Source organism: Phaethon aethereus (genome assembly GCF_964289735.1).
Source record: "Phaethon aethereus genome assembly, chromosome: 4".
Lineage (NCBI taxonomy): Eukaryota > Metazoa > Chordata > Aves > Phaethontiformes > Phaethontidae > Phaethon > Phaethon aethereus.
Window position 1 is genome coordinate 18,882,636 of NC_138578.1, and position 25,661 is coordinate 18,908,296.

The window sequence follows — 25,661 nt, forward strand, 5'->3', positions numbered from 1 at the left end:
TCTTCACAACCAGTGTCCTGATAGCATCTATTCAGTGTACTTCCCTTACAAACTCAGAAAAACTGTGGTGCTTTTTTCCTTTTGTCTCTTAACTCTCCACACATTCAGCTCATGAATACCAGGAGCTGCAGTGCATCATCACATTGAGATGGGGAGGGGCAGGGGAGTGAGAAGAGTGAAAAGGAAGGGAGAGATACAGAGGCACTGCCTTTGGCAGGCTCTGCACCAGCCATACAGAGAATATGCATACACGTGATGAGGGATTCTGTTGCTCCAGTTTTTGTTTTGGGGTTTTTAGGGTTTTTTTGTGAGGGGTTTTTTTTTGTTTGGATGGTGGGGGTTTTTTTCTCCAATTAAAAAGCATTATTCCTGTGAAGGCTGGCTGTGCAAAATTAGTTTCCAAGAACCACCATTCAGTCTGACTCTGTTCCTGTAGACAGACTTCCTATTGATCCATTTCTCACTAGCATCTTGCTGTAGTTTTTCTGCTGTTCTTCTTTGAAAGTATCTTTAACTTTTGCTCGTTTCAGACCTCCATCCCTGAAACAGAGCAAAAGAGAAAAGTAACCCATCATGATTGTTACCACTATTGTTATCAAACTATGTATTATATTAACTATCTTAGTCAACTTTAGAGTCTTAACCTACAAGGTTATTAAGACGTCTTTTCTTCAGAACTTCTAGAACATCCAAGTTTAAGCATGTCTATTAAAACATCTACCTTAAGCTATAATGCTTATCCAGACCAAATTTTGAGTTTAACCCATTAAAGAAGCCTACTCACGTTGGTATCAGGTCATACCTACCATAGAAACCTTTGCCAATCTAGGATGCTATTTCTCTAGACTGTAGAAGCAGTCAATCTTGTGCAACACCATAGCTGTCTCTTGCCTTATATCATTCAGAGGGCCAGCCGGGTCTCGTAGTTGAATCCATTTGCCTATTCTCTTCATCAGAATCTTGCTCAAGTTTGTTTCATATAGTCCTATGAAATCTAGGAATCATGCTGCTACGTACTGAGGTAGGACATAAAGTCGGAGCAGAAAGCCTCAAGCCCTGTGTTTTATTTTTTGTTGTTCATCAGTTTTGCCAAGTAACTTCACTTCTGCTCCTTAATCTCTGCATGAGTCTCAACATGAGAAACAACTGTGAAGGGGCCCTATTCAAAAAGCATCAAGCCTTTAGGTGAAACTCACTGCATGAACGCTACATGCCTTTATGCATCTTTTTTATTTTTACATACGTGCATGTGAAGTTACTCCCTCATTTTCTCCTGAGTGGAATAAAGTTATCTTGAATGTTATCTGTCACAAAGCTAAGGGAGGAAGCACCATTCAATCAAACTAACAACAGACAGTCCATGAAGTCTAACTAGGATGCCATCACTCACCAGGGAAGTTCAGTCAGTCCTCCTTGGCGAGCAATGGCTGACCTCACTCTGTTGGCAAACTGAACAGCATCTTCGCCTTCCTTCAAGGGTCATAAATTCAACACAATCAAAGCAGAGAGAAGTGAATTGAAACAGACTTGGATAACACTTTTCAACTGCTGCCTCATCAAATTAGCTCGTTGCCAAACGATCCATCCCTTATCTTGGCAATTCAGTCTGATGTTCCAATGTGATAATAATTTAGCTCATTTTCCGCCTAAAGTGTTGAAATTAGGGGAAAACTTTGCTCCAACAGGATGGAACATTAACAGCATCACTACTGTGAATAGCACCATATTTACTGCTATCCTTTGCATATTTGATGCACTACTGATGGTGCCAAGCTGCAGCAGGAAAAGCTAAGTCAAATCATACTAAGTCAACACTAACAAAAGTCCAGTATAAAACTCTGATTTGGAGACATGGGGTGGGTAGGGGTTTTGGGGAAAAAGAATAAAAAGAGGCACGTGCAGGCACAGTCAGGTTCTTAAATAGCGATAAGTCAATTAGATGCTAGATTACCTTTCTAACCATTGGTGGCATGTACCATACGTTGCAAACAATGGCCCAGCTGGTCATTATTCGCAGCAGATAGCTCACGATGTTATATTTGCTGCTGTTCCAGAATGCGTCTCCAAACTGAGGATCATACTGTAAGGGATCACAAAAAACAAATTATAAAACCCTTTCCCCACAAATCGCTATGGCCTGTCCCAGATCTGAGGTGGATGCTTTCAGTCACATGCCAGAGTAAGAGAAAATTCATAATTGACATGTTTGCTTACAATGAGGCTTTAGAAAAATTATCATGTGCTTATTAGTGCCGTGTGTGATTACATGACAGAACCAGTAGCAGACGTCACCCATCTGCTCAAAAAGCCAAAAGAGCTAAGTCTGCTGCAAGCTGCATGCTTCTCTTACTTTCACCACTGGGAAAGACTAGCTGCATCTCCCTTCCTTCCAGCTTTCTGGAGGAAGAAGTTGACCGCACCAGATCCTACCAGCCAGGCTCCATAGGCTGAAGGACTTGACTTTCTCATTTCAGCCATTTATACTCTAGGAGTCATCCATGGCACATAGCCAATTGCCAGAGCTACTATGCTTTCATTAGCAGCTGTATGGAGACAGTTTCCTACCACCCTGACAAAAACAGATCCTAAACTTTCAAATTCAGCAGCTAGCTATTTCCACTTACTTTGATTGCAACAGGATAGATTGTTCCTCCTATTTCAAAGCTCCCCTTCTTGAACATCATCACAGATGTATTGTTTATGCAGGTGCCTGCCCAGAAGAGAAACTGAATTCATCATTTCACACAATCTAACACATTTTAGTAGCAACACTACATCAACATACAGGTCTTACACTCACTAAGGAGCAAATGCAGGCCCTTTATGGGTAAGTTAAGCATCTCTCCCCTGCTTGCTTTCATTCTTTGCCTTGTAACTGACTCCCTGAATGAAGCCAGAACATGTGAGATAAAAACACTAGGCTGAGGTTAGATCCATAGGGCAGTGAATTGATATTCACAGGGCAAAAGAAACAATCTTCCCCTTCTTATGCCTACAGCTTCTGCCAGGAGACCCAACAGCCAGGGACAGTATTTTGTTGTCTTCATGCAATCTCATGTTAAAGATGAAAAATAGGAATGCCCTCATAAAAACTTTGCCAGAGGTGAACATACATTTGAGCACCAGAAGCCATGAAAAGATAACAGGGATGACATCTACATTGAATGGATATAAGGAGCAGTTCAGCTTCTTACCTTCTGGAAAAATTAAGATTGGGAGCTTGCTTTTATCCGCCACATGTTCCCTGAGTCTGTGAAAGCAGTAGGAAAGCTTAAAAAGACAGCTCCTTTCCATTATTCTTTCCCCAGGTAGTTGCATTAAAAATATCTTTACGTATAAACACATTTGTTTGAAACGAAAGCCTTTTACTGGACCCTAATTTGTACTCACTATTCTGTTTCTGACAAACCTGAAGCTTTGTGCAAGCCACCCCTTAGGCCCCTGGCACATTACACTGAGGGGTTTTTTTCTATATATATTATTTTATTAATGACTATCGGGGAAGCCAACAAATGTATGCCATTAAGTCAGTCCAATTAACTCTGAAGATTTCTTAAAAAGAGGACTCCTAAATACCTACAGCTCACAGTACTTGAATAACCCTTTGGATGACTTGGCAAAGCTGTCCTGCTGCGCAGAGGCCAATGAGGTTGTAAAGGAGTTAACCTGTCAAAATTAACCTGAAAGTTCCTTAAAAATTATTAAGAATGTCTATCACTATACTACACTGTTCACAGGTATGCCTTTGGTGACATTCTGCAGAAAACTGCCCTTGCAAGCAGCTCATTTTTATAACCAGACATATCTTTACCTCTCACCCAAAGCTGCTTATTTCTAGCAGCTCACAATTTCAAATGAAGTTGAGACAGTCTGTGTCACCGAAAAAGCCCATTTTTTCTTCAGTATTTCTCTTCAACATCAAGTGCCAGAATTTGAAATGTCTTCACATCCTTTCAAAACATATACCTGAATTTATCAGACATTAGTTATTATGCTGATGGATACCCAAATGAGATGTTCTGTGACAGTCTGCGGTAATCCAGACTTTACCAGAACCTTTGGTCTGAACTGTTTCACCCTGTATAAACTTTCCAAGCCTTCCTTGGTGACCTGAGGACTTGGCATTTTGAGCTGTCTACTGTACCAAAGCCCACAAAAGCAAGCATATTCAGATCATTCTGAATGATCCTGTTTGCTGCACACCAGCCCTCCAACTCACTCCAAGAGCTGCTATTGAGCCACTACTATACCAACTGCTTCTACTCCTATCCATATCTATCATTTTGCAACACCCTACATCATTCCAAATTACAGATTGTCAAATTACAGATTACTCCTATCCCTGTAATTAGAATTCATAAGCAGAAGTCATCGTTTGGAATAAGACAACCAGATATGGCTCCTGCTAAAAGATAGTGCTTTCGCAAGTTGGTCTTTTGCCCTCTCGAGATGCCAAGGTTCCAAGTTCCCCGCTTCCCATTGCAACCTCATCAACTTCTTGGGCTTCTGCCTTTCCAAAGCTTTAATGCCTCATCTGGGTCTTTGTTCAGTGACTCTTCGGGGATTACATACCCAGGCGTGGCCTCCCAGGCACTATTAGGTACCGGCGTTACACTAGCACTGCAATCCCCTGCTCCAGCCCACACCTCACCTTTTTGTCACTAGATGGCGGTCTTTGATTTCCGAGCGTTCAAACCAGACGTGAGGACAGGCCTTGACTGTGGCTCTCTGAATAACTCCCATTAGTCCACCGTGAACCTGGCCAACCTGCAAGCCCAATAAGGCACATCAGCATATCAGACACATGAAAAGCAAAACTTCCTCTCCTGCACCCTCCCTCAAAAAAAACCCAAACCCCCTGGAGACTGCAAACCAGGATTGGGTAGTGCCCACAAAAACTATTCTAAAATAGCCCACTAAAATGCATTCACTTGAAAGGATCTAGATAAACACATGGAAGCATACCTCAAGTATTTCACCAGATGAAGAGCCTAGCTTTACCAGCACATAACTTGTAGACCAACTTGAACATTTATACTTCGCCCCACAGACTAGCGCTCAAGTTAACGCCTCTACTGTGAAAGTTAAGTGCTAACTCCACAACCAATACCCCACAATCTTTCCCTTTCCTGGTCTCTCTCCCTCTGCTCTGGTCATCATGGATCTCATACCATTGCATAGCATCCATCATTTGTCAAAATGATTGCGTCTATCGGTGATGTGTGGTTTGCAACACAAATTCCTCCTTTCTGAGGTTTGTTTTCCCTGCAATTACATAATTTTTTGTTAGACTACTAGTGCATTTAGCACCACATTATACACACAACAGTTCCATAAAGCTCTCAGGTGAGTCAGCCTCTAGTGTGACATTAACCTGCAGGTCAGGAAAAAGCTGCCCCATTTCGAATGGGATACTCAGACACATAGAATATACACACTGTTGATATCACAAAGACAGCTCACTCACTTGTTATGGTAATGGATAGTACCAGACAGAGCTCTGACAAGGATGCGGGAACACGTGAGGTGGACCACTTCACTCAGATAGTTTTTCACACTGTAAGAAATCACAGGCATCTGGAGCATCCTGGAAAGCACCTAGACACGCACGCAATATTCTCCAGCCTACTCAACACAATTCAGAGCTGAAATTTTCCTGGTACTCTGGAGCAGAGAAGGATATTCCCAGCTCTACCACTTACTTGCTACAGCAGCTCAGCCAAGACATGTCATACCCTTGATCTCACTTACCTAGGCAAGACTGTCATCTCCTCACTGGGTATTTTTTAACCCAGCACCATTATCTCCCCTACAATACTCCCTTTAAGTCTCTCATGACAGCATGAGGAACCCATCAGAAATCACCAACCTCAGTGCCAAGCCTGGCAAAAAGCCAGTCTCAACCCAAGTTCAAAATGCCACTAAAACCAATGCCACAAGTTTGTGGGTGCAGTGGACTATCAGTAGTCTTTCACTTGTAAAATCTGTCCAGTCCTAATCTTGAGCTGTTTGCACTGATGCAATTTGGCAAGTTTGTCCCTCACACACCACACACAGTACCTACCTGCTATTTGGCAGCTGCCCTACCATTGTTGTCCCCACAATCATTGAGGTAATCCCAATGGCAGCAAGGGTAAAGCTACAGACAAAGTAAGACATTAAATCAAAATAAGTAGTTTTGCCGATTTTAGTATCACCTTCCCCTTTAAAATGGAAACGGATTGCAGGAATTCAGTTATTCCTCAGAAACTTGACATATCCAGCTCTCTAACTCAGTACTCTCTGACACTTTGCTCAAAATCATCGTCTAGCAAAGGCACCAGATTCAGACACCCCAATGCACGTAGTACCAGGGAGTTTTAGAGCTTGCCCAACTTACACTTATGTTGCCAATACAGATGATTTTGGGGAAGCATTCACAGAAAAGATAACCACTAGCCCTAATCTACTCTCCATAGTAAATGGCAAGATAAAAACGTTCTGAATGGCTTCTAAACCATTCAAAGGAGAGTTTAAACTGGTTCATCTTCTGTATCTGCTAACGCAGATACCGCTTTTTTGGGTTAAAAAAGCTGATATTATGTTTCCCAAGAAAACACACATTTACATATGCTCAGACTGATGAAAATCCCTCAGCACTCATGGGCTTACCGTAAGGGCAGCAGGAAGCAGTACCGCATTATAACCCCAATGACCCACACAACAGTCAGCCTCAGGCTGATGTAGTGGAAGTTGACATTAGTCCTTGTAAGGAGATTCCAGGAGACCAGTTCTTCAGAGGAAAACCTTTGGGTGACTTCATCTTCCACAATGGCCTCAAACCCTTTTCTGCAGAAGTAGAATATGTCAGAGAATTCAAAGTCCACTCGATGCAGACGTGCAATTTCTTTCTCCATGGGCGTTTCATCTCTTTCAATGATACCTTGGGAAGGAAAGGGTAACTGTATGAGGAAATAATTCTATACAGTAACAGTCATCCTCCAAATCTCTCACTGCTCTGCATTACTCGAGGAGACAAATTTACTGTCGGAGCCCCTTGACAGCAAGATCAGATGGGTAGCTGAACACAGTATACTCTTTAGTTAAGCCAGTTCTAGCTCCCCTTCCTCACATAAACACCTTGAGCTGCAAATACCAAGCTCTGTTGCCTACTGAAGCTGAAGCAAGAAGGCAAACCCTTTCCCACCATCTGACAAGTCCTCAACTCAGCAATTTTATCCATCTTATGCTTCCAGAGGAAACCAAGTGAGACCTTGACCTTTCCACTCCTTTCTCCTGGTAGTCTGTGTATTTAAGGGCATTCAGTCTCCTCCATGGAGTCTTCCCTGTTCCTTAGGCCGGTCTTTCGTCAGACATTCTGGCATCCCACAGCTGCATTCAGCTGAGACATGCTCTGCTGCTACCTGCCAAAGCCCCAGAATGCAACAGCTACCTAAAATCTGTGTATGGACCAGCTTTGAAACAAATGCACTTCCCTCCCTTCACAGCAGAAGTCTTGTCTGTGAGCAGGCAGGACCACACTAGTTTTTTTATTTTAACTCAAACAAAGAAAAACCCTCCAACAAAGACTGAGTCAAAGAAAGTTGTGCTTACAGGTGCCTTGATATAATTTAGATTGGTATTAACAGTTGTGTTTCAGTTGAACTCTGCCCACATAATGCCCAGCAATGGAAAATAAACCCAGAGAGTTCAGAATTGCAGTACAAGTAGCAAGTATTCCCTCCTCTCTTTTCGTTTTTTATACTTATCGCCTGATAAGCACCAATTTCTCAATAGAGCTTTCAAAGGCAAGGACAAATTGTGTAAGCTAAATATAAAGATCAAGTAGCTGCTTTCTGGCAGGCAACTCTGGCTCCAGAAATTGATGACTGAAGAAATCTAGAATAACATTGAACCAGAACAACCATCCCCTGAGACACTCAACTAGGATTACAGAGGTCCAAGTTCAAGCTGCCACTCTGTCAGAGACCCTCTGACAAATTGCATAATCTCTGTGTTTCCATGTTAGGATGAAAAAATGGCAAAGAAGGAAGCACCCAACTGTTTCAAGCTACTAGGCACCCTCCCACAAATACATATCCTACAATGTGGAAATCCACATGCCAAGGAAATCTTGCTAGCAGAAAAACTCTGTGAATATATTTGCTGTGCAAATCACACTCAACATTTAAGTTTCAAGTGACATGGAAATTCTTTGTATTGCACTGTAGTGTACAAATGGGATAACACAAGAAGCTCCAAGTTACAAGTCGCTCAAGTCACTGAGGCAAACACTAAAGAACAACATGCAAGAGAGATGTCACACTGCAACAAAACCTTCTAGCACCTTCAGCTCTGAACTTGGCAGCCACAACTTGCAATTCCAACAGTGGATCATCTCAGTGCTTTGTCCTATCACTAGCCTATAAATATAAATTGTTAATATGGCACACCCAAACACCCACATGCCCTTTGGGATCTAAATTATACAAACATGCATCACATCAAACATTGAGCAGGATGGACTACACTTGTGTCTTATTTTAAACCCAAACTAGACCTCTAGTTCAATTTGGTTCAATTTTTCTCTCAGTCAGTCCCTTAAACCTCTAAGCTGTGAAACAGCCAGGACTGTAGATAAGCCACTCCAACCTGCCTGCTCCATGCTGCTGATGGGGTGAGACACAGGTCGTAGCTGAGAAACTGGCTGGGGAACTCTCCAGCACCCATCACACAAGTCCAACTCTTCTCTCCAGCTCCCAGGAGAACTGCGAACACTTTCTCCTTACCCAGCCCCTGGTTCAGCATCAGCCAAGCAGTTGGCTCCCCTGGCTCCTACTTGTTGGCTGAAACCAGCCCAGAGTTCAAGTTTAACACACTGCTGGCACAGCCGAGATAGCACAGCTGTAATGTCTCGCCTCACCAGCCTGCGCTGTCATTGTCACACGACACCCCCATGCACAAGCTGGCTTGCAGCCTTGGGATAAGCTACTCTGAGCCAAGATCTCAGCAGCAGGCAAAAGTATTATGAACAGAATTAAACACATGCTGCTCAGGTGATGTACTTAGACTTCTTGTAATCAGAAGTAACACTTCATGGCCTTTAATCCCTTGGCCATGGGCAGAGCTGAGTTTGCTAATGGCAGCTAAAAGGCAGCATTATGCAGGATTACAGCAAACATCACCCTCAACCAAAAAAGCTGTAGCCACTGCTTTTCTCAGTGCAACAGCACAAGCCCCAAGCTTGTGCTCACATACTCTAATCAGCTAATTATACAAGGCTCAAATTTGACACCATCTACTTACAGTCACATTATTTGCATAAGTTTTCTTTTAGTGGATGACACTTTCAAAACTCTGACTTAACAGCGACTTTGAGTTTAAGCCCACAAACTTGAAGAGGAGTGCCTTCTGACACAGCCAACACCCACACCAACAGCTGAGAGAGACATTTAGCCTCCAACTATCTGCTCAGCCAAAAGCTACCATTGGAGGGTCCCCAAGAGGGACCTTGAGGTGACAGCACCAGGTAATTCCCCACACAACAACTACACCAGCCAACTTTTCTTAGGACTATTGTTTAGCACTATACCAACGCAGGAGCACTGTCTGCCATTTCTGCCAACAGATGTGAAATACGCTGGATTTGGTACTGCAGAGAAATGTGTCTCAATCATGCTCTCTCTTGTCTTTCATATTGAGGGACACTAGGTTTTAAGGTCTTTGGGGGAGGACCATTTTTGCTCTGCCTGTGTGCTGGTTTTGGCTGGGATAGAGTTAATTTTCTTCAGAGCAGCTAGTATGGGGCTATGTTTTGGATTTGTGCCGAAAACACTGTTGATAATTCAGGGATGTTTTAGCCACTGCTGAGCAGTGCTTACACAGAGTCAAGGCCTTTTCTGCTTCTCGCACTATCCCACCAGCGAGGAGGCTGGGGTGCACAAGAAGTTGGGAGGGGACACAGTTGGTACAGCTGACCCATGCTGACCAAAGGGATATTCCATACCATATGACATTGTGTTCAGCATATAAAGCTGGGGGAAGAAGGAAGGAGGGATGTTTGGAGTTACAGCGTTTGTCTTCCCAAGTAACCATTATGCATGATGAAGCCCTGCTTTGCTGGGGTGGCTGAACACCTGCCTGCCCATGGGAAGTAGTGAATTAATGCCTTGTTTTGCTTTGCTTGTGCATGCAGCTTTTGCTTTACCTATTAAACTGTCTTTATCCCAACCCACGAGTTTTCTCACTTTTAGTCTTCCAAATTTTCTCCCCCATCCTGCCATGGAGGTAGTGAGTGAGTGGCTGTGTGGAGCTTAGTTGCTGGCTGGGGTTAAACCACAACAGCCTGGGAACAGGAAAACTTGCCCTTGCACATGCATCTGCAACGCTCCCTCCTATCCTTACCCACCTCCTAGTGACGACTGGATGGTCAGGGAAGATGGAAGAGGTGCTACACATTCCCCTGCAGCACTTAAACATGTATATGCATTTACACACATAGTCACTTACCTTTACCCTGTTTTAATCAGCTGTTCTGTAATTCATTATCACCCAGAATTTCTCCTCCCTCAGTGTAAATATTGTGTAATGCAATTGGGCCTCTCCACCTGCTCACGTTCTGTCACTTCAGGGCATATCAACTTATATACTGCACTGTTAGACCTATACCTGCCCTGGCCCTCAAGTACTTTCATTCACATACAGGAACCCAGACTCCTAATCACAAGTCAGTCCTATGCTTAAAAAGCTCCCAAGAGCAATATACAGAGCACAGCTTGGGACTGCAGACTCCACATCTCCCCAGCTCCCCATACCTTCTCAAGTAAGGAATAGTTAGACTCCAGCTTACTGCAGTAAGGGCCACCTACAGTGGGGAAAGCTTTTAATTTTAATTTCAAATATAAGAAGGATATTAGAAAGTGTGCTTCTGGCCACCATTGCGATTGTGTATCCCCATCCATAAGACCACTTGAACATAGCCCACATGCAATCATCTGTATGAATTACCTCAGGCCATTTTTACTATCACTAATGCTCCAGACAGTGGAGTACACTCAGGTTAGTGTAACAGGTTCTGAACTACAGCACATATTATCACTATACACCCCTCAGTCACACACAGAGAGGGAAATAGGTACTTGCAGTTTTATTGAAAGATAGCTCATAGAACATGATCTACTACCTGGGTCCTCTCTCCCTTTACCTTTCTGTTCTAGAGAATAAACAACTGTGTGCCGGAATTATCAGATATCTATGAACACAATAGCTCCTACTGTGCAGCTAAAGCAGCACAGATGGTTCTCTTGCCCTCTCACTGACCCATGGCATAATGGGACACTATCACCCTTACAGGAAGAAAAAGGATATATTGCTGCATCACTGAACCTGTGAAACATAGATAGCAGAACACTGACATTATTTGGAAGGATCACTCACCTTGCCTTCCCCCAACCCCCAAAAAAACCTCACATCTTTCAGGACACTGAGTGATATGGGACATACTTTTTCTCGGCCACTTTAAAGTCAGCAATTAAATAAGACAAATTTTAACCTGTTTTGAGAGCTGCTGTACAGTATCTCCAGTTTTTTATTACAGGTGCTAACTGACAGTTGGATCTGCTACCATTGGAGCCTGTTTCATGCCTGGCCTGCAGACAGTGCAGTACCAGTGTTTACAGTATTGATAAGGATAGTCCTTTAGACGCAACCAGTTCAGCAGTTCAGTCCCCATTACTGTATCATGTTCACAGGAGCTAATTCATAGAATCAGATAACAATTTACTTGTCTACTAACTGGCAAGCTGGTCCTGTTTCCAGCTGTGCTGCCTAATGAGGGAGCACATATAAAATGCTGACACTGCTGTCAAAAACAGGCAAATCAATAGCAATACCAAGGCAGTCAGGAACAAGGAAAAAAAACAACCGCTGTCTGCAATGCCTTATTCAGCCTTCTCCTATTTCCTGGAGTAACTCAGACTGCTCTCACTGCACTTACAGCTCCAAAGTCTTACAGCCAACTCTGACCTACCATGACATGCACAGTATGGGTTAAAATATAGTAAAAGAGCTCATTTCAAAATTAGGCTAAAGGAAGAAGTATGAAGCAATTCTTCAGCTGTCTTTCTACAGATAATGAGTGTAAGAAGTTCATCTGGGAAACACTGAGATAACTCCAGGGGGCAAAAGGTGAACAGCAGCAGACTGAAAAAAGGGAACAAGTATAACACCACACAATTCCATCCAGCAGTCCTACAACAGAAAAAGCACTAAGCTTGGGCAAGAAAAGTGCTGTTCACTAAACAATCAGATCTCCTCAGAGATTAAGTGTACTCTGATGCTGTTAGGACTGAGACAGGTGTCCAGCAACCCTGCAAGCAGCCATCTAAAGACAGATTTCAAGACAAAAGTCAACCTCATATTGCAACTCAAAAATTTTCCTCAACTGATATGTCTCCATCTTAAGCTCTACTTTGTTTTGTTAAACTTAATGTTATTTCATACCCTTCATTTCCTCTTCCCCTGATTTTTCAACCATTCAGTACAAGCCAGTAAAAGAAGCATATCATTCTGCAGGAACAGTTCTTGCACCAGTAGCATTGCAAAACAATTAGGTGTAGCAGTTAGCTTGTAACCACCCCCCCTCTTCTCCAGTTCTCTCATGCACACATCTAACTTCTCCATTTGAAAAGGACCCAGTTCTACTAACATTAGTCTTATCAATTTGATGTTACCCCAAGCTCTCACCATTAGCAGCAGGAGTCTTTAGCATCTGTGGCTGTGGTTTTTTGACACCTTTTTCTATCCGTATAGTGGCCCACTGTTGAAGAGAAATAAAATATTAGTTTCACAAATGTAGTATTCACTTAAGAAAAAAGTCACCTAAAAAAGCAACAGTTAATCAAAGACAGGTTGTGATTTTCAAAAAGTATCTCCACCAGGTAATCATCACCCATATTTCTCAGGTATATCTACAACACAGTTCCTCTGAAGAAACACTGCCTCAGTGTATTTAATAATCAAAAAAACACCCAGTGCTAGTCAGTACTTCCCAACTCTGCTTGCCAGTCTTCAGAGAGCCAACTCGGTGCTTCACAGACGTTCCAGTTCAGATTCACAGCCACCAAGAGCCTAATACGCCTCTGTCAGCCTTGCTACTTGCACACCAGCCACCGAGTCATGGCTGCATGGGACGCTCCAGGAGCTCAGAGAGACAACAGCCCCTGAGCACATACCACACATTCACAGAGCCGACAGACACATTAACTCATCTTGTCTTCTTTCAGAATAGTTGCACCATACTGAAGCAAAAAAAAATCCTAACTGGGTTATGTCAAACTAAGGCCTGCACACAGCTAACTCTGCTAAAAAGCAAAACAGCATTTGCAGTCATGGGAAGTCTCATTTAAGTCCAGCTTCAGTCCAAAGAGGACTGCACCCAAGATTTTTCCAAGCTGAACAAAACTGAAATTTCCCTTGACTCTGCGACTGCTCCTGTGTTGGTATTTTAGAGCTCTGGGCAGCAGAGAAACAGACCAAATCACCAGCTCTAGCGTACAAGTGCAAAGAGCCTCTTTCCCTGACCTTGGGAAGGGCTGCCAGCTCACTGGGGTTAACCTGCTATTTTCTAGGGGTGGGGGCTGGGAGAATGAGATTGAAATAGGTGATATGAACTCTGCTCTCCTTTCCAGCAGCTCTGCTCCAGGCAAACCCCCGTGGCAGAACCACATGGGCAGGCGTCAGGAGGCTCCTCTCATTTCGAACCCTGATGGGGCTGGAGCCAGTTTAACCTGTTCTCGGGCCAAGAGGCTTTCTTGACCTTCAGCTGACTCAGTTCCACACAGTGCTTTTAAATAGCCCTTCTATCTCCTACGTCAGGCTTCATTTTTACTGGGTTAACAATTACAACCCCTTTGCTGCCCCAAAAGCCTGCCCGTGATGACAGAGTAGCCCTTCTAGCCTGGATCTTTTTCTCTACACAGCAGCTTTGCGAAGGGACAGAAAGGTCAGCCAAAGAGGACTGACTTTGTGGCTCTCCATTATGCACATTAATTCCTCTCCCACAAGACTTAATCCTATTTCTAGGAATACTGTTACAGTAGGCATTTCCAAGACAGGCAGGTGACCTGGCACAAATGAGCTCATATCAAAAGATCAGGATATTAACAACTTACTCTCCAGTCCTTAAGCAGTATCAAAGGCATACTTTAACAGCATACAGATGGTCCTCACTGGTCTGCACAGAAAGGATCCAGACCAATGCTAAACCATGCAGTTTCTACCTCTCCCCTCCAACAAAGCTGTGGGGCCTTTGGGGATGCAGTTTTCTTCTGAAGCGTCAGTATCCTGACTCATTATCCCCACCACATAACTTCTCAGGAACCGCCAAACACTGATTACTATATCAGTTCTTGCTAAATCACAACCTACCCTGCCAGTATATTCACATCTTTTCTCAGTTCCGCTGCTGCTAAGTCAATAGCTGTTCCAGGAACTAATTTTACCTGCAGGAGTAACTCAGTACTTTCCAGCTACACACCATCCTCAGCAGTGGTATGGCCATAAAAGTTCTGGGGAAGTACCAAAATGAAACATTGTTCAAGGAAGAAACTATTCACAGTACCTCCATGTCTACATTTCTTCTACTAAATGGATTTGGGGGTACAGGTGGACCAGCAAATACATTGACACAATCATCCTCTGACCAGACTTGAACCACTGTATTCAATGAATTAAAATATCTATAACCAGTTAAGTCACTTATTACATAGAGTAAGAACATATTTGGCTAATGGTCTCAGCCATATACACTAGCTGAGAAAGTAAGTTTTCATCTTCCAAATCCTCTCAAACAGATAATCAAAATCTAGCCCTGCCACCTTTTGTTTTGCAAAACCTGGTTGGTGCTCAGAAAGGGCATGCAACACTCTCTTCACAATGCTCTTGCTTACAGAAATCCTGCAGTTACAAGTTCATGCTGGACAGAGTCAAAAAGTTTAAGCCTCAGCACAAGCCATGAGGACACAGGCTATTGAGACATGCCTTTGTAATGCTAAAAAGCTTGCAACACCCTGCTGCACTGCAGGATCTGTTTACACCCTGCTATGCAAAGGAGGCAGTGGATTCTTCCCAAAGCAGACAGAAATGGCAGGGTCATGTAACCCTAGTAAGCTCCCACTACTTAGATGCATTTATCTACCCTATTCAGAAAAGCACATTCCTGCTTTCAAGTAGTCTGACTTTTGGTCCACAAGTTCATCTAACTCCACAAAGCTGCAATACCCCACCTAGGGGATGGGGGGGACAGGGGCAAAGAGAAAGACTGGAGACGATAGTTCCCTTTACCCTCCAGCCATACCTTCCCAGGAGATCCACCACAAGCTTGACACCAGAGTGGCATCTTGTACAAAGGTTGCACAGAGCGTTCCAGGGGACAGCTGACTTTTGCTCCACAAGTCAATAGTTGAGGCAGTTTTACTTTTGGTGCCAGATCTCCCAGGGGATTTAAGCATACTTCATAAAACCAGCAAGAATGAGACCAGCTCCCCCTCTTGCTCCCCTCTTGGCCAGGAACCTTTGCACATTCATAAGGGCCCACATCTACCAGATGCTACAGCAAACCAGTTTTAAGTCCTCTATGTCAGCTTTCTTCTTACAGAATCAAAGAATCATTTAGGTTGGAAAAGACTATTAAGATCATTAAGTCCAACCGTTAACCTAGCACTGCCAAATTCACCACTAAACCATGTCCCTAAGCACCACATCTACATGTCTTTTAAATACCTCCAGGAATGGTGACTCAACCACTTCCCTGGGCAGCCTGTTCCAATGCTTGACAGTCCTTTAGGTGAAAAAAATTTTCCTAATATCCAATCTAAACATCTCCTGGAGCAACTTGAGGCCATTTCCTCTCGTTCTGTCACTTGTTACTTGGGAGAAGAGACCAACACCCACCTCATCACAACCTCCTTTTTTTCCAGGCTAAACAATCCCAGTTTCCTCAGCTGCTTCTCATAGGGCTTGCTCTCTAGACCCTTCACCAGCTTTGTTGCCCTTCTTCAGACACACTCCAGCACCTCAATGTCTTTCTCATAGGGAGGGGCCCAAAACTGAACACAGTATTTGAGGTACGGCCTCACCAGTGCCAAGTACAGGGGCACAATCACTTCCCTCCTCCTGCTGGCCACACTATTTCTGATACAAGCCATGATGCTATAGGCCGCCTTGGCCACCCGGGCACACTGCTGGCTCACATTCAGCCGGCTGTCAACCAACAGCTCCAGGTCCTTTTTCCACCAGGCAGCTATCCAGCCACTCCTCCCCAAGTCTGTAGCGTTGCATGGGGTTGCTGTGACCCAAGTGCAGGACCTGGCATTGAGCCTTGTTGAACCTCACACAGTTGGCCTCGGCCCATTGATCCAGCCTGTCCAGATCCCTCTGTAGAACCTTCCTTCCCTCAAGCACATCAACACTCCCACCCAACTTGGTGTCATCTGCAAACTTACTGGAGGTGCACTAGATCCCCTCATCCAGATCACCGAGAAAGATATTAAACAGAACTGGCCCCAGTATTGAGCCCTGAGGAACACCACTTGTGACCACCACCAACTGGATTTAACTCCATTCACCACAACTCTTTGGGCCTGGCCATCCAGCCAGTTTTTTACCCAGCCAAGAATATGCCCATCCAAGCCATGAGCAGCCAGTTTCTCCAGGAGAATGCTGTGGGAAACTGTGTCAAAGGTTTTACCAAAGTCTAGATAGACAACATCCACAGCCTTTCCCTCATCCATGAAGCAGGTCACCTTGTCATAGAAGGAGATCAGGTCGGTCACACAGAACCTGCCTTTCATAAACCCATGCTGACTAGGCTTGATCATCTGGTTGTCCTGTACGTGCCACATGATGGCACTCAAGATGATCTACTCCATAACCTTCCCCAGCACCAAGGTCAGACTGACAGGCCAGTAGTTCCCCAGATCCTCCTTCCGGCCCGTCTTGTAGATGGGTGTCACATTTGCTAACCTCTAGCCAACTAGGACCTCCCTGGTTAGCCAGGACTGCTGAAAAATGATTGAAAGTGGCATGGTGAGCCAAGCTTCCGCCAGCTCCCTCAGTACCCTTGGATGGATCCCATCCAGCCCTGTAGACTTGTGTGTGTCTAACTGGCATAGCAGGTCGCTAACCATTTCTCCTTGGATTACAGGGGCTTCATTCTGCTCCCCGTTTGTCTTGCAGCTCAGTGGGGTGGGTACCCCAAGAACAACTGGCCTTACTATTAAAGACTGAGGCAAAGAAGGCATTAAGTACCTCAGCCTTTTCCTCATCCTTTGTCCCTATGTTTCCCCCCACATGAAGATTCTCCTTCAGTCTCCTTTTGTTGCTAATGTATTTACAGAAACATTTTTTTGTCTTTTACTGCAGTAGCCAGATTAAGTTCTAGTTGGGCTTTGGCCCTTCTAATTTTCTCTCTGCATAACCTCACAATATTCTTGTAGTCCTCCCGAGTTGCCTGCCCCTTATTCCAAAAGTCATTAACTCTCCTTTCCCCCCGCCCCCGAGTTCCAGCCAAAGCTCTCTGTTCAGCCAGGCCAGTCTTATTCCCCACCAGCTCGTCTTTTGGCACGTGGGAATGGCCTGCTCCTGCACCTTCAAGATTTCCTTCTTGACGAATGTCCAGCCTTCCTAGACTCCTTCACCCTGAATCCATCACATTTCCAAAAACTATGCATGTTCCAGCAACCAAGCAGCAAGACATTTTTGCTTAGCTTTACTTAATTTATTACTTCCACTTATTCGCAGGCACCTGAAATAAAGGCACTATCAAAACCAAAATTTTAACTTCGATCAAGTGAAAAGCTTGTCTGGAAAGGCTTGTCTTATCCAGTCTGGAAAACAAGAGAGATACCACATGCAGCTATGTGAGTAATTTCCCTTCCTTCCCACTAGCTAGGGATTTGCACCATCCATTGTCATTTCAGCTGGTTCCTATGCTAAAGCACAGTTTTATGCTACAAAGAGCTATCACAGTGTAACCTGATCCATCCCATGGAGGAGAAAATAATGTGTTTGTGTATTAGAGATCAAAAACCATGAAACAAGATTATAAACCATAGCCTCCATTCTACTCAGGAGATGAGCAAAAAGCAGACCCGCAGGTCTTTTGGATTTATCACTTACCCGTAACATTGACACAAACCTAAGTGGCTTCTCCCAGCTTGGGAGCTGGTGCTGAGCAGGCAGTCTCAAGTACCTTGGTGCAGACTTAAGTCTTTAGCAGGGATTCATGAAGCAGTTTTTGGGAATGAGTATAAAACACCAGGTTCCTGGGCAGATTAAAAATAGTTCAGCAGCTGGGGCTACTCACTGAACTAGCACATAAAGTTAGAAAGCAGCATGATCACAGAAACTACACAAACACCACCACAGGTCTGATTCTGAAATTTTGGTATTCCAACTGCTCAGGACAAAGTAGCTTGGATGCTTTAATCACACACAGCACAGTCTGAAGATACCACACTTCACTAGGCAAGGAACATATCAGCCTTTCCCTGAAAAGGTTTCCCTCCTCATCCTCATAGGAATGGCTTCTAATTTATCAGCACTTCAAAAAATACAAACACACAGCAAGTCAACAGCCTATACAAAATGGCCAAAAGACCAATTTAATTTATGCATCACTATATAGGACCTATGCAGTACTTGAGAAAGTTCTAGTTAGACCTCAGAGGCAAAAAATCATACATTATTTACAAGAGATGGCAAAAAAATTTATCTCCAAAGCCAAGCTTGACATGTTGTTTCATGAACATATATCTAGAGATACTATGATATAGTATACTATGTATATGATACTATATAGTATCATATATAGTATATGAATGATATATAGTATATACTATATATAGTATATACTACATACTATAGTACACTATGTATATGATATAGTATACTATAGCATACTATGATCCTAGATACTAGGATCAATCACAAGTCAAGTTATTAGGAACACTTCAGGGACTTCCCCTGTTTCCCTAACAGATGGACCTTCGCCTTCCACCCAATTTATCACATTTACATCACCTCTGGCTTAATAGCAATGCTTGAAAATTATTCTGAAGAGGAGAGAATTATTAACGATGACTGAAATCTGCAGTCATATGGAGTTAGATCACTGGTGTTCCCCTACTCAAAGGCACTGCCAGGTCATGTTCAGAGCAAAAGTTTATATGCCAATTTAGGTGAGCACACCTCCTTGGAGTCTCTCCAAACCTCGTAACAGAAAGATTTCATAGAACCTCCCACACAATGCTACGTTTTTTAAAGCAGCAAAATACGCATGACAATTATTGGGTTGTTTTGTGTGAAAATACCACCATCAAGAGGGGCAACCATTCCTGACTGAGGGTAAAAGGTCCTCTGTGGTCTCCCACACCATCTTTTCCTCATTCTGATGGGACATCCTCGTTACTGCCTCCAAGCAGCTTTCCAAATTCTTCTGCATACATGAGTTGTATAGCAAGTCCTGGTGGACAGGTATCCAAAGAAAAACAGAGTCCAGCTTTACAGAAAAACACCAAGGCCATCAGCAACAGAAATGCCAAGCAGCTTCTTTTACACCAGCTTCACAAATTATTACTTTAAGGCAAGCTCTGAATACAGCAGCTGTTATTTTTTTAACAGCATTTGCTTATCAACAGTATCAGAAATCCCAGTGCTCCCATGCTGTGAAATCGAGAGCAGTTTGAGATCAGAGTTGTTGACCAGAAAGATGCTAGGTTAATTAATGCTGCAATCCCAGCAGAGAGTAACCCCCATCTCTGCCAACCTTACTTATATGCAAGGAGTCTTGATTAGTAAATCTGTGGAAAACATACATAATGGCCTTCATAGGACCGGGGCTACATTAATATAACCCAGGGATTTACTTGAAGGTTATGCAGCAGATTTGCTAAAATACTATTCTGAAAGTCAGTCCAAGCCCTGTAAACAGGGGTGCGTCATTCACATCAGGCACATCTCCAAGACATGCTTCTTGTTAACATCTGAGCTGGCAGCCTTCAGAGTTACTCTGTCACTTCAGAGCTCTCTCTTTCTCCTCTGCCCAGCAGCACTTGAAGGATACCGACTACACAGAGGCCTTATTGACACTGCACAATGACATTAGTCAGCAAAGCTTGCTTTAGAGGCCAGCGAGTTAAAGAGGAAACAGTCAAAACCCCACAATGATTCACCTATTTATTAGGTTACACATTCTCCTTTTCCCTTCCCCACCCTTACACCCAGCACCACATGCAATCCTGATGGTGGTTCATGGGAAGAAGCGGCAGCCTGGCATACGTGGGACAGGACATAACAGCCCATCCCACCTACCCTGCACAGCCACAATCTACAGTTTGATGACAGGCACCAAAAGGTCCATTTTCCCCAACAGGTATATTAGTCTTAAGTTTAGGTCCATTCACATTGCCATGGTCACCTGCAACACAAGTACCTTTGGCTTCACCTCCTAGCTACCAAATAATGTTACACCCTTGTCTAGTGAAAGCACATTCCCTGCAGAGCAGCATAATAAGCTATTAGAAATTGCTTCTGTTACAAGGGGCCACTATTAAACCCAGATGGATTAGTTACAGGACGTTAAAAACACCTACGACTTCAAGCATCTGTTGTGTATTACAGCGCAATCAGCAAAACCAACCACCCAAGAAATGCTTTCTCTGCTAACTGCAAGACTCACAATCAAAGAGCCTCAAGAGATGGGGGGGGGAGCTTTCAAAGTGCTTTCAGCCATTAACAAACTATTAGCCCAAAAATACACAATAACATGATGTTAGTTTATAGCCAGGCTGTTTCTTAACACAAGTGTGACCTAATAACGTCACTTCCCTCAGGCTAGCTTGTTTCTTAATATTTCACAAGTAACACACACCACACAGTTCAAAAATACGAGAAGTGTTTCCCAATTAGCAAGAGCAAGCAGGGCAGTCTGTACAAGTGCTGCTGACAAGTCAACCCTACTGTCTCAGGGAGCTAGGCACACCCTAGGGGAAACCCCCCCCCCCACACACACACACAAAAAACCCCCAGCAGACTGGAAAAAAACCCCAGAGTATTTGGATTAGTTCTTAACAAGGTGAGCTGCAACCTGTCAAGCAGAGATCATCACTCAGGGGGGCTCATCACTACTGCCAAATATATAGGCACACAGTCTAAACTAGTCCTCCAGATTTTCTACAAACTGATGGAACTAGAGAAGCAGATTGCTCTCTGGGCCTTAATGAAAGACAAATCACTTTCTGAAATGCTGGATTTCTCCACTGCTTGGCAAAAGAGCTCAAATGGCATGCTTGCAGGGGCCCCATCAGCCCCAACTCACAGTAGAGCTTACAAAAGAGGCAACAGCCTAAGACAGAGGAAAAAAAGAGACCAAGAGGTAAAGACACACTATATTTAAAATTGGAAGCTATCTGATGATGTTTAAAAACAGACAGGGAGAAATGCAGCACGCTGTGGTGATCGCAAGAGGCAGTCCCCAGCATTTCAGCAATAAGTAAAGATTTCTGTGGCAAGTGATTTCACAAGCATCAGCATGGCAGGTGACTAGCCCAGACTAGCTCCTCATAAGAGCAAACAGCTGCTGGAGATGCTTTTGTAGCAGTAATCCAACATTTTAAAAAAACATGCTAACATGGTGCTAGAGATCCTTCTATTAACACTGAAAGGGAAGCCACAGGCAGAAGTCACCAGTTTCCTAAAAGTTTTCTTAGTTTGATAATATACCAAATATACTGATCAGAATGCCTATGTGATAGGGAAAGATGGTTTTCTAATAGCAAGTAATCTGCCTACCATACTGCATTCCTCTGGTGTTAGCATAGCTGGCCATGCTTTTCTGCTCTTTTTCCCCTTATCACATAGGAAAAATATACTTGTATACTCCATATAAAGCTGGTCATCCCTAGTGCAGTACTTAAGGGTCAAATGCAACCCACAACAGAAGCCAACAGACGCACATCCTCAACGCTGCTGTCTGTACATGCAGCATTTTGCTTAGAAGCATGTGCCTTGCCGAAGCAGCCCAGCATAGAAAAAAGCTATTGTACACCAATCGATCTCCCTTTTCAGTAATGTCAGATAGTCAAAGGACAAGAACAGTTTGTTCCTAAAAGAAGCTTTTCCCCTCCCTTTTCTTGGACCACGCTTGCAGCACTGGGAACAAGCTTCTGCCCTCTTGAAACAAGCAAGAACAGATTTATTTTTGTTGGCAGGAAAAAGTTCAAGCACACGTCCACAGTTATCCTCAACTTGCTCCATACTACAGCCTAGACAACACCACCACCACAGACTCATTTTTATATGCCTTGTTTCATATGACGCGACAGTGGACCAGCAGATGTACCACAGCAAACTGTAGACTCTCAATCTACTTAGTCCATGGACTATGGTGCCCAAGTTGACAGATTGGGCCATCACAACAGATTAGTTTTAATTAAGTACATGTTGTTATCTGACAATATACGCTGTATATGAAACAAACTGTGTCCTCCCACTATGCCAACATGTGGGATATTAACAGGCAAAGCCAGAGAGCAACTTGGTATTCAGCTGGGGTGCACAAACAGCCACCACTTTGCAGACAGTTCCCACAATCTGGCCCATCAAAGAGGCACTGAAGGCAGCAGCAGCAGCAACATCATCCTGACTGAGCACTCTGCAGGCCCAAGTGCCCACCCTCCTGCAGAGAGACAAGGGAGATCACCTGGGAGATCCAGGGCTGGAAGCCAAAGAGGAAGCTTAAGGAAACGATTAAGTTAACCACTGTGCTGAAAAAGGTCCCAGGCACCAGAGACTGCAGCATCCTACGACTCAACATAGCAACAAAACAGACTACTGCTTTTCTGAAGAAAGCCCACACACTCAAGTCAACAGCCCAGGAAGTTTCAGACACCCAGGCAACTGCACAAGGTGCACATATATGTATTTAAAACTTTCCACGTCAGCTGCGACAACACGTATCTTCAGGGGCTCTTGCAGGCACTGCTTGGAACCGGCTGGCAGACTATCAGCCTGTCTCTGTCAGGCTACTAACCTAGACAGACTTGTGAGCCAAGGAACAGGAGACATTTCACAACAAAACACTTTCTTTCAGGGATTCTCCCCATGGAGAGGGCATAAAGAATTTACAGACAAAGCAGGGCCAAGTTGAGATAAGTGACCTAAATGGATTGAGCTTCTTCACTCTCCTGCAGGAAGTCCAACTTACCAGACTCTTCTCCTCAGAACACTTCCCAATTTGTCATCGGCTTTTCTTTTTTATATATATAATATTTATGTACGATATAAATATGTATTAATATCATATATTCTTAATATATGGCATGTAATTCCAGAAAGTATTTCATGCAAAAATAATGGCAACTCTCAAGATAAGTCATTATTTCCTCCCTTAGGCATCAGAAGAGGTCTTACAAGTCACCAACATCAATATGCCATCAGCTGCTTCTCCATACTTCTGCCCAAGACATTTTGAGTCACCTCTTGTCACAACATTTGATGACACTAAAAAAAAAAAGATTAATGATCTAAGAGTAAAGAATGTAAATTAGGGCAAGTCATCCAAACAAGACTATCTTACTAGGCCATCTGGATTGCTCCCTCAGGCCAGCGTGACCTTCACCTCCTCAGATTCTGCTATCCAAAATTTTTTCACCAGTAACAACTGTGTCTTCTACCCTTAACAGTTATCCTCACACCATTGAGGGCCCCAGAAAGTACTTCAAGCAGGTTCATTCTCACCAAAAGCCTTAAAACATTTTCACTTAAGATGCATTTAACTGATGCCATTTTTATTACGTGGCTGGCGGGGTTTTTTTTAGCCAAGCACCAAGGATCTTGAAGGCACTGAAGTACATGAGCAAGGTTTGACTGAAAACCTCATAAAACAAGGTGAAATTAGGTAAAACCTACTTTCCATAGTCACATACTGATGTATATTGCATAGCCACAGACTGTGCCTCCCGTCATTTTACTACTTCTCCTTACAACTGATTTGTTGGTTTGGGTTCAACTCATCCTTGGAAAAAGCATAATAAAAACTTAAACCAGATCACTTCCACCAGCCATTTTAAAACACTTTCCCTCACCACCACTATGAGCTTCCGAGGGACTGTTTACACACACATATATGAACTATGCCCCATGCAGAGAACAGTTCCTTTGCAAGAAACTCGCTTTCCCAGAGAATTTGGGGGAAGATGGCAACTGAGGTGCTGGACACGCTCAAATCGGATGGGAATCCACATCTCTGAGCATCAGCACTCCTGGCACTTGCTGTCGCAGGCACTAGGCATGCTGCCAGACATTTATACCCTCTGAGAGCCTGACCCGGCACCTTTCTTTCAGGTGGGAACAGTCGACACCAAGCAGGGACAACCACGCCCAGGACATGGTGCAGCCTTAGGTAACAAGGTTTACTTTGCGCTCCTGCAGGTTCAAGGAGCACAGGTCAGAGCCTACACAACCACTAAATTCATACAGATTCAGGTTTCTGCCTAAGGGCTTGAACTCTAAAACTACAAATGGCCACAGATGATGCCAGACAGGACATAATCTACCTCCATAGCCCTCACTCCTCAAGCCGGGCCGACGGGGACAGACACTTCTCTGGGCTTCCCAGCCCTGGGCAGGGCTCCACGGGCGGGAAAGGCCGTCGCCATCCCCTCACACCCACCCTTCCGCGCCGGGGACCCCCCACTGCCCGGGGCGCGGCTGGAGGCGGCAGAGCAGTTACGGTTCCTCTGGCTGGAGGGAGCCGTGCGCGGCCAGCAGAGCCCGCCCGGTCTCCTCAGGACGAAGCACAAACGCGCCGGCGCCGCTGAGCGGAGGGGCGCCGCCGGAGAGAAGCAGCCCGGGCCGGGGAAAGGGGAGACGAGCCGAGGCCCCCCCGGAGTGCACCCCGCCTCACGCCAGCCCGGGGGGACACCTCACCGGGGGCGCCATTTTGGAGTCCCCCGGGGCGGCATGACAGGCCCCGCGGGCCGCCCCCACACCCAGCGCGGCGCGACCCGGCGTGTGAGGGAGGGCGCCGGGCTGAGGGGACGGCGGCCCCCGCCTACCTCCAGCGTCTTCACCAGGACCCACATGTAGGCCTCGGAGATGCCCAGCGAGACGCCCAGTGCCGAGGGCAGCACGATGAGAGCGAGCACCAGCGCTAGCCACACCGCGCCCACCCGCGCCGCCGCCGACCCTAGGTCCTCCATCGCGGGCAGCGCCCGACGCCGACGCCGCCACAGAGAGGGCGGGCCCCGCCACCCACCGCCCTAAGGCCCGCGGCCGCCCCCGGCACGCCCCGCTCCGCCCGCCCGGGGCCGGGCGAGGGCAGCCGCGGGGTTGGCAACACCGCCCCGCCGCTGCGTGAAGTTGGGGGGGGCTCAAGGCATTTTATTTAAGTAGATGTTTCCACAGCGAGTGTCTTCTTGTAAAGGGGAGCTCCTTACCGAATACTTCCTTTTGGAATCTTCCCTAGGGAGATGGGGCTTAGCCTTGGGAGGTGATGTTTGGGGAACGGAGAGCAGCTAAAACCAGGCCACGTCTGCACTAAAAACTCCTTGTGTAGGAAAAACGGCTCCAACGGAACTGGACAGGAGGGCGGCAGTAGTGCCACAGCGTACCGCGGTGCTTCA

The 25,661-nt window shown here is 44.8% G+C and overlaps 1 protein-coding gene across 1 annotated transcript; it reads right to left on the bottom strand.

Annotated features, from left to right (window-relative positions):
• LOC309404601 (glycerol-3-phosphate acyltransferase 3) lies at positions 1–25,238 on the bottom strand (the record flags this gene model as incomplete). The annotated part of the gene is made up of 12 exons (XM_081999110.1): positions 1–540; positions 1,391–1,470; positions 1,952–2,080; positions 2,625–2,710; positions 3,195–3,250; positions 4,652–4,767; positions 5,172–5,265; positions 5,468–5,557; positions 6,065–6,139; positions 6,652–6,922; positions 12,724–12,796; positions 25,095–25,238. 12 exons carry the CDS (start codon positions 25,236–25,238, stop codon positions 414–416), a joined length of 1,341 nt encoding a protein of 446 aa, XP_081855236.1. The 3' UTR covers positions 1–413.
• Positions 25,239–25,661: the final 423 nt, after the last annotated feature.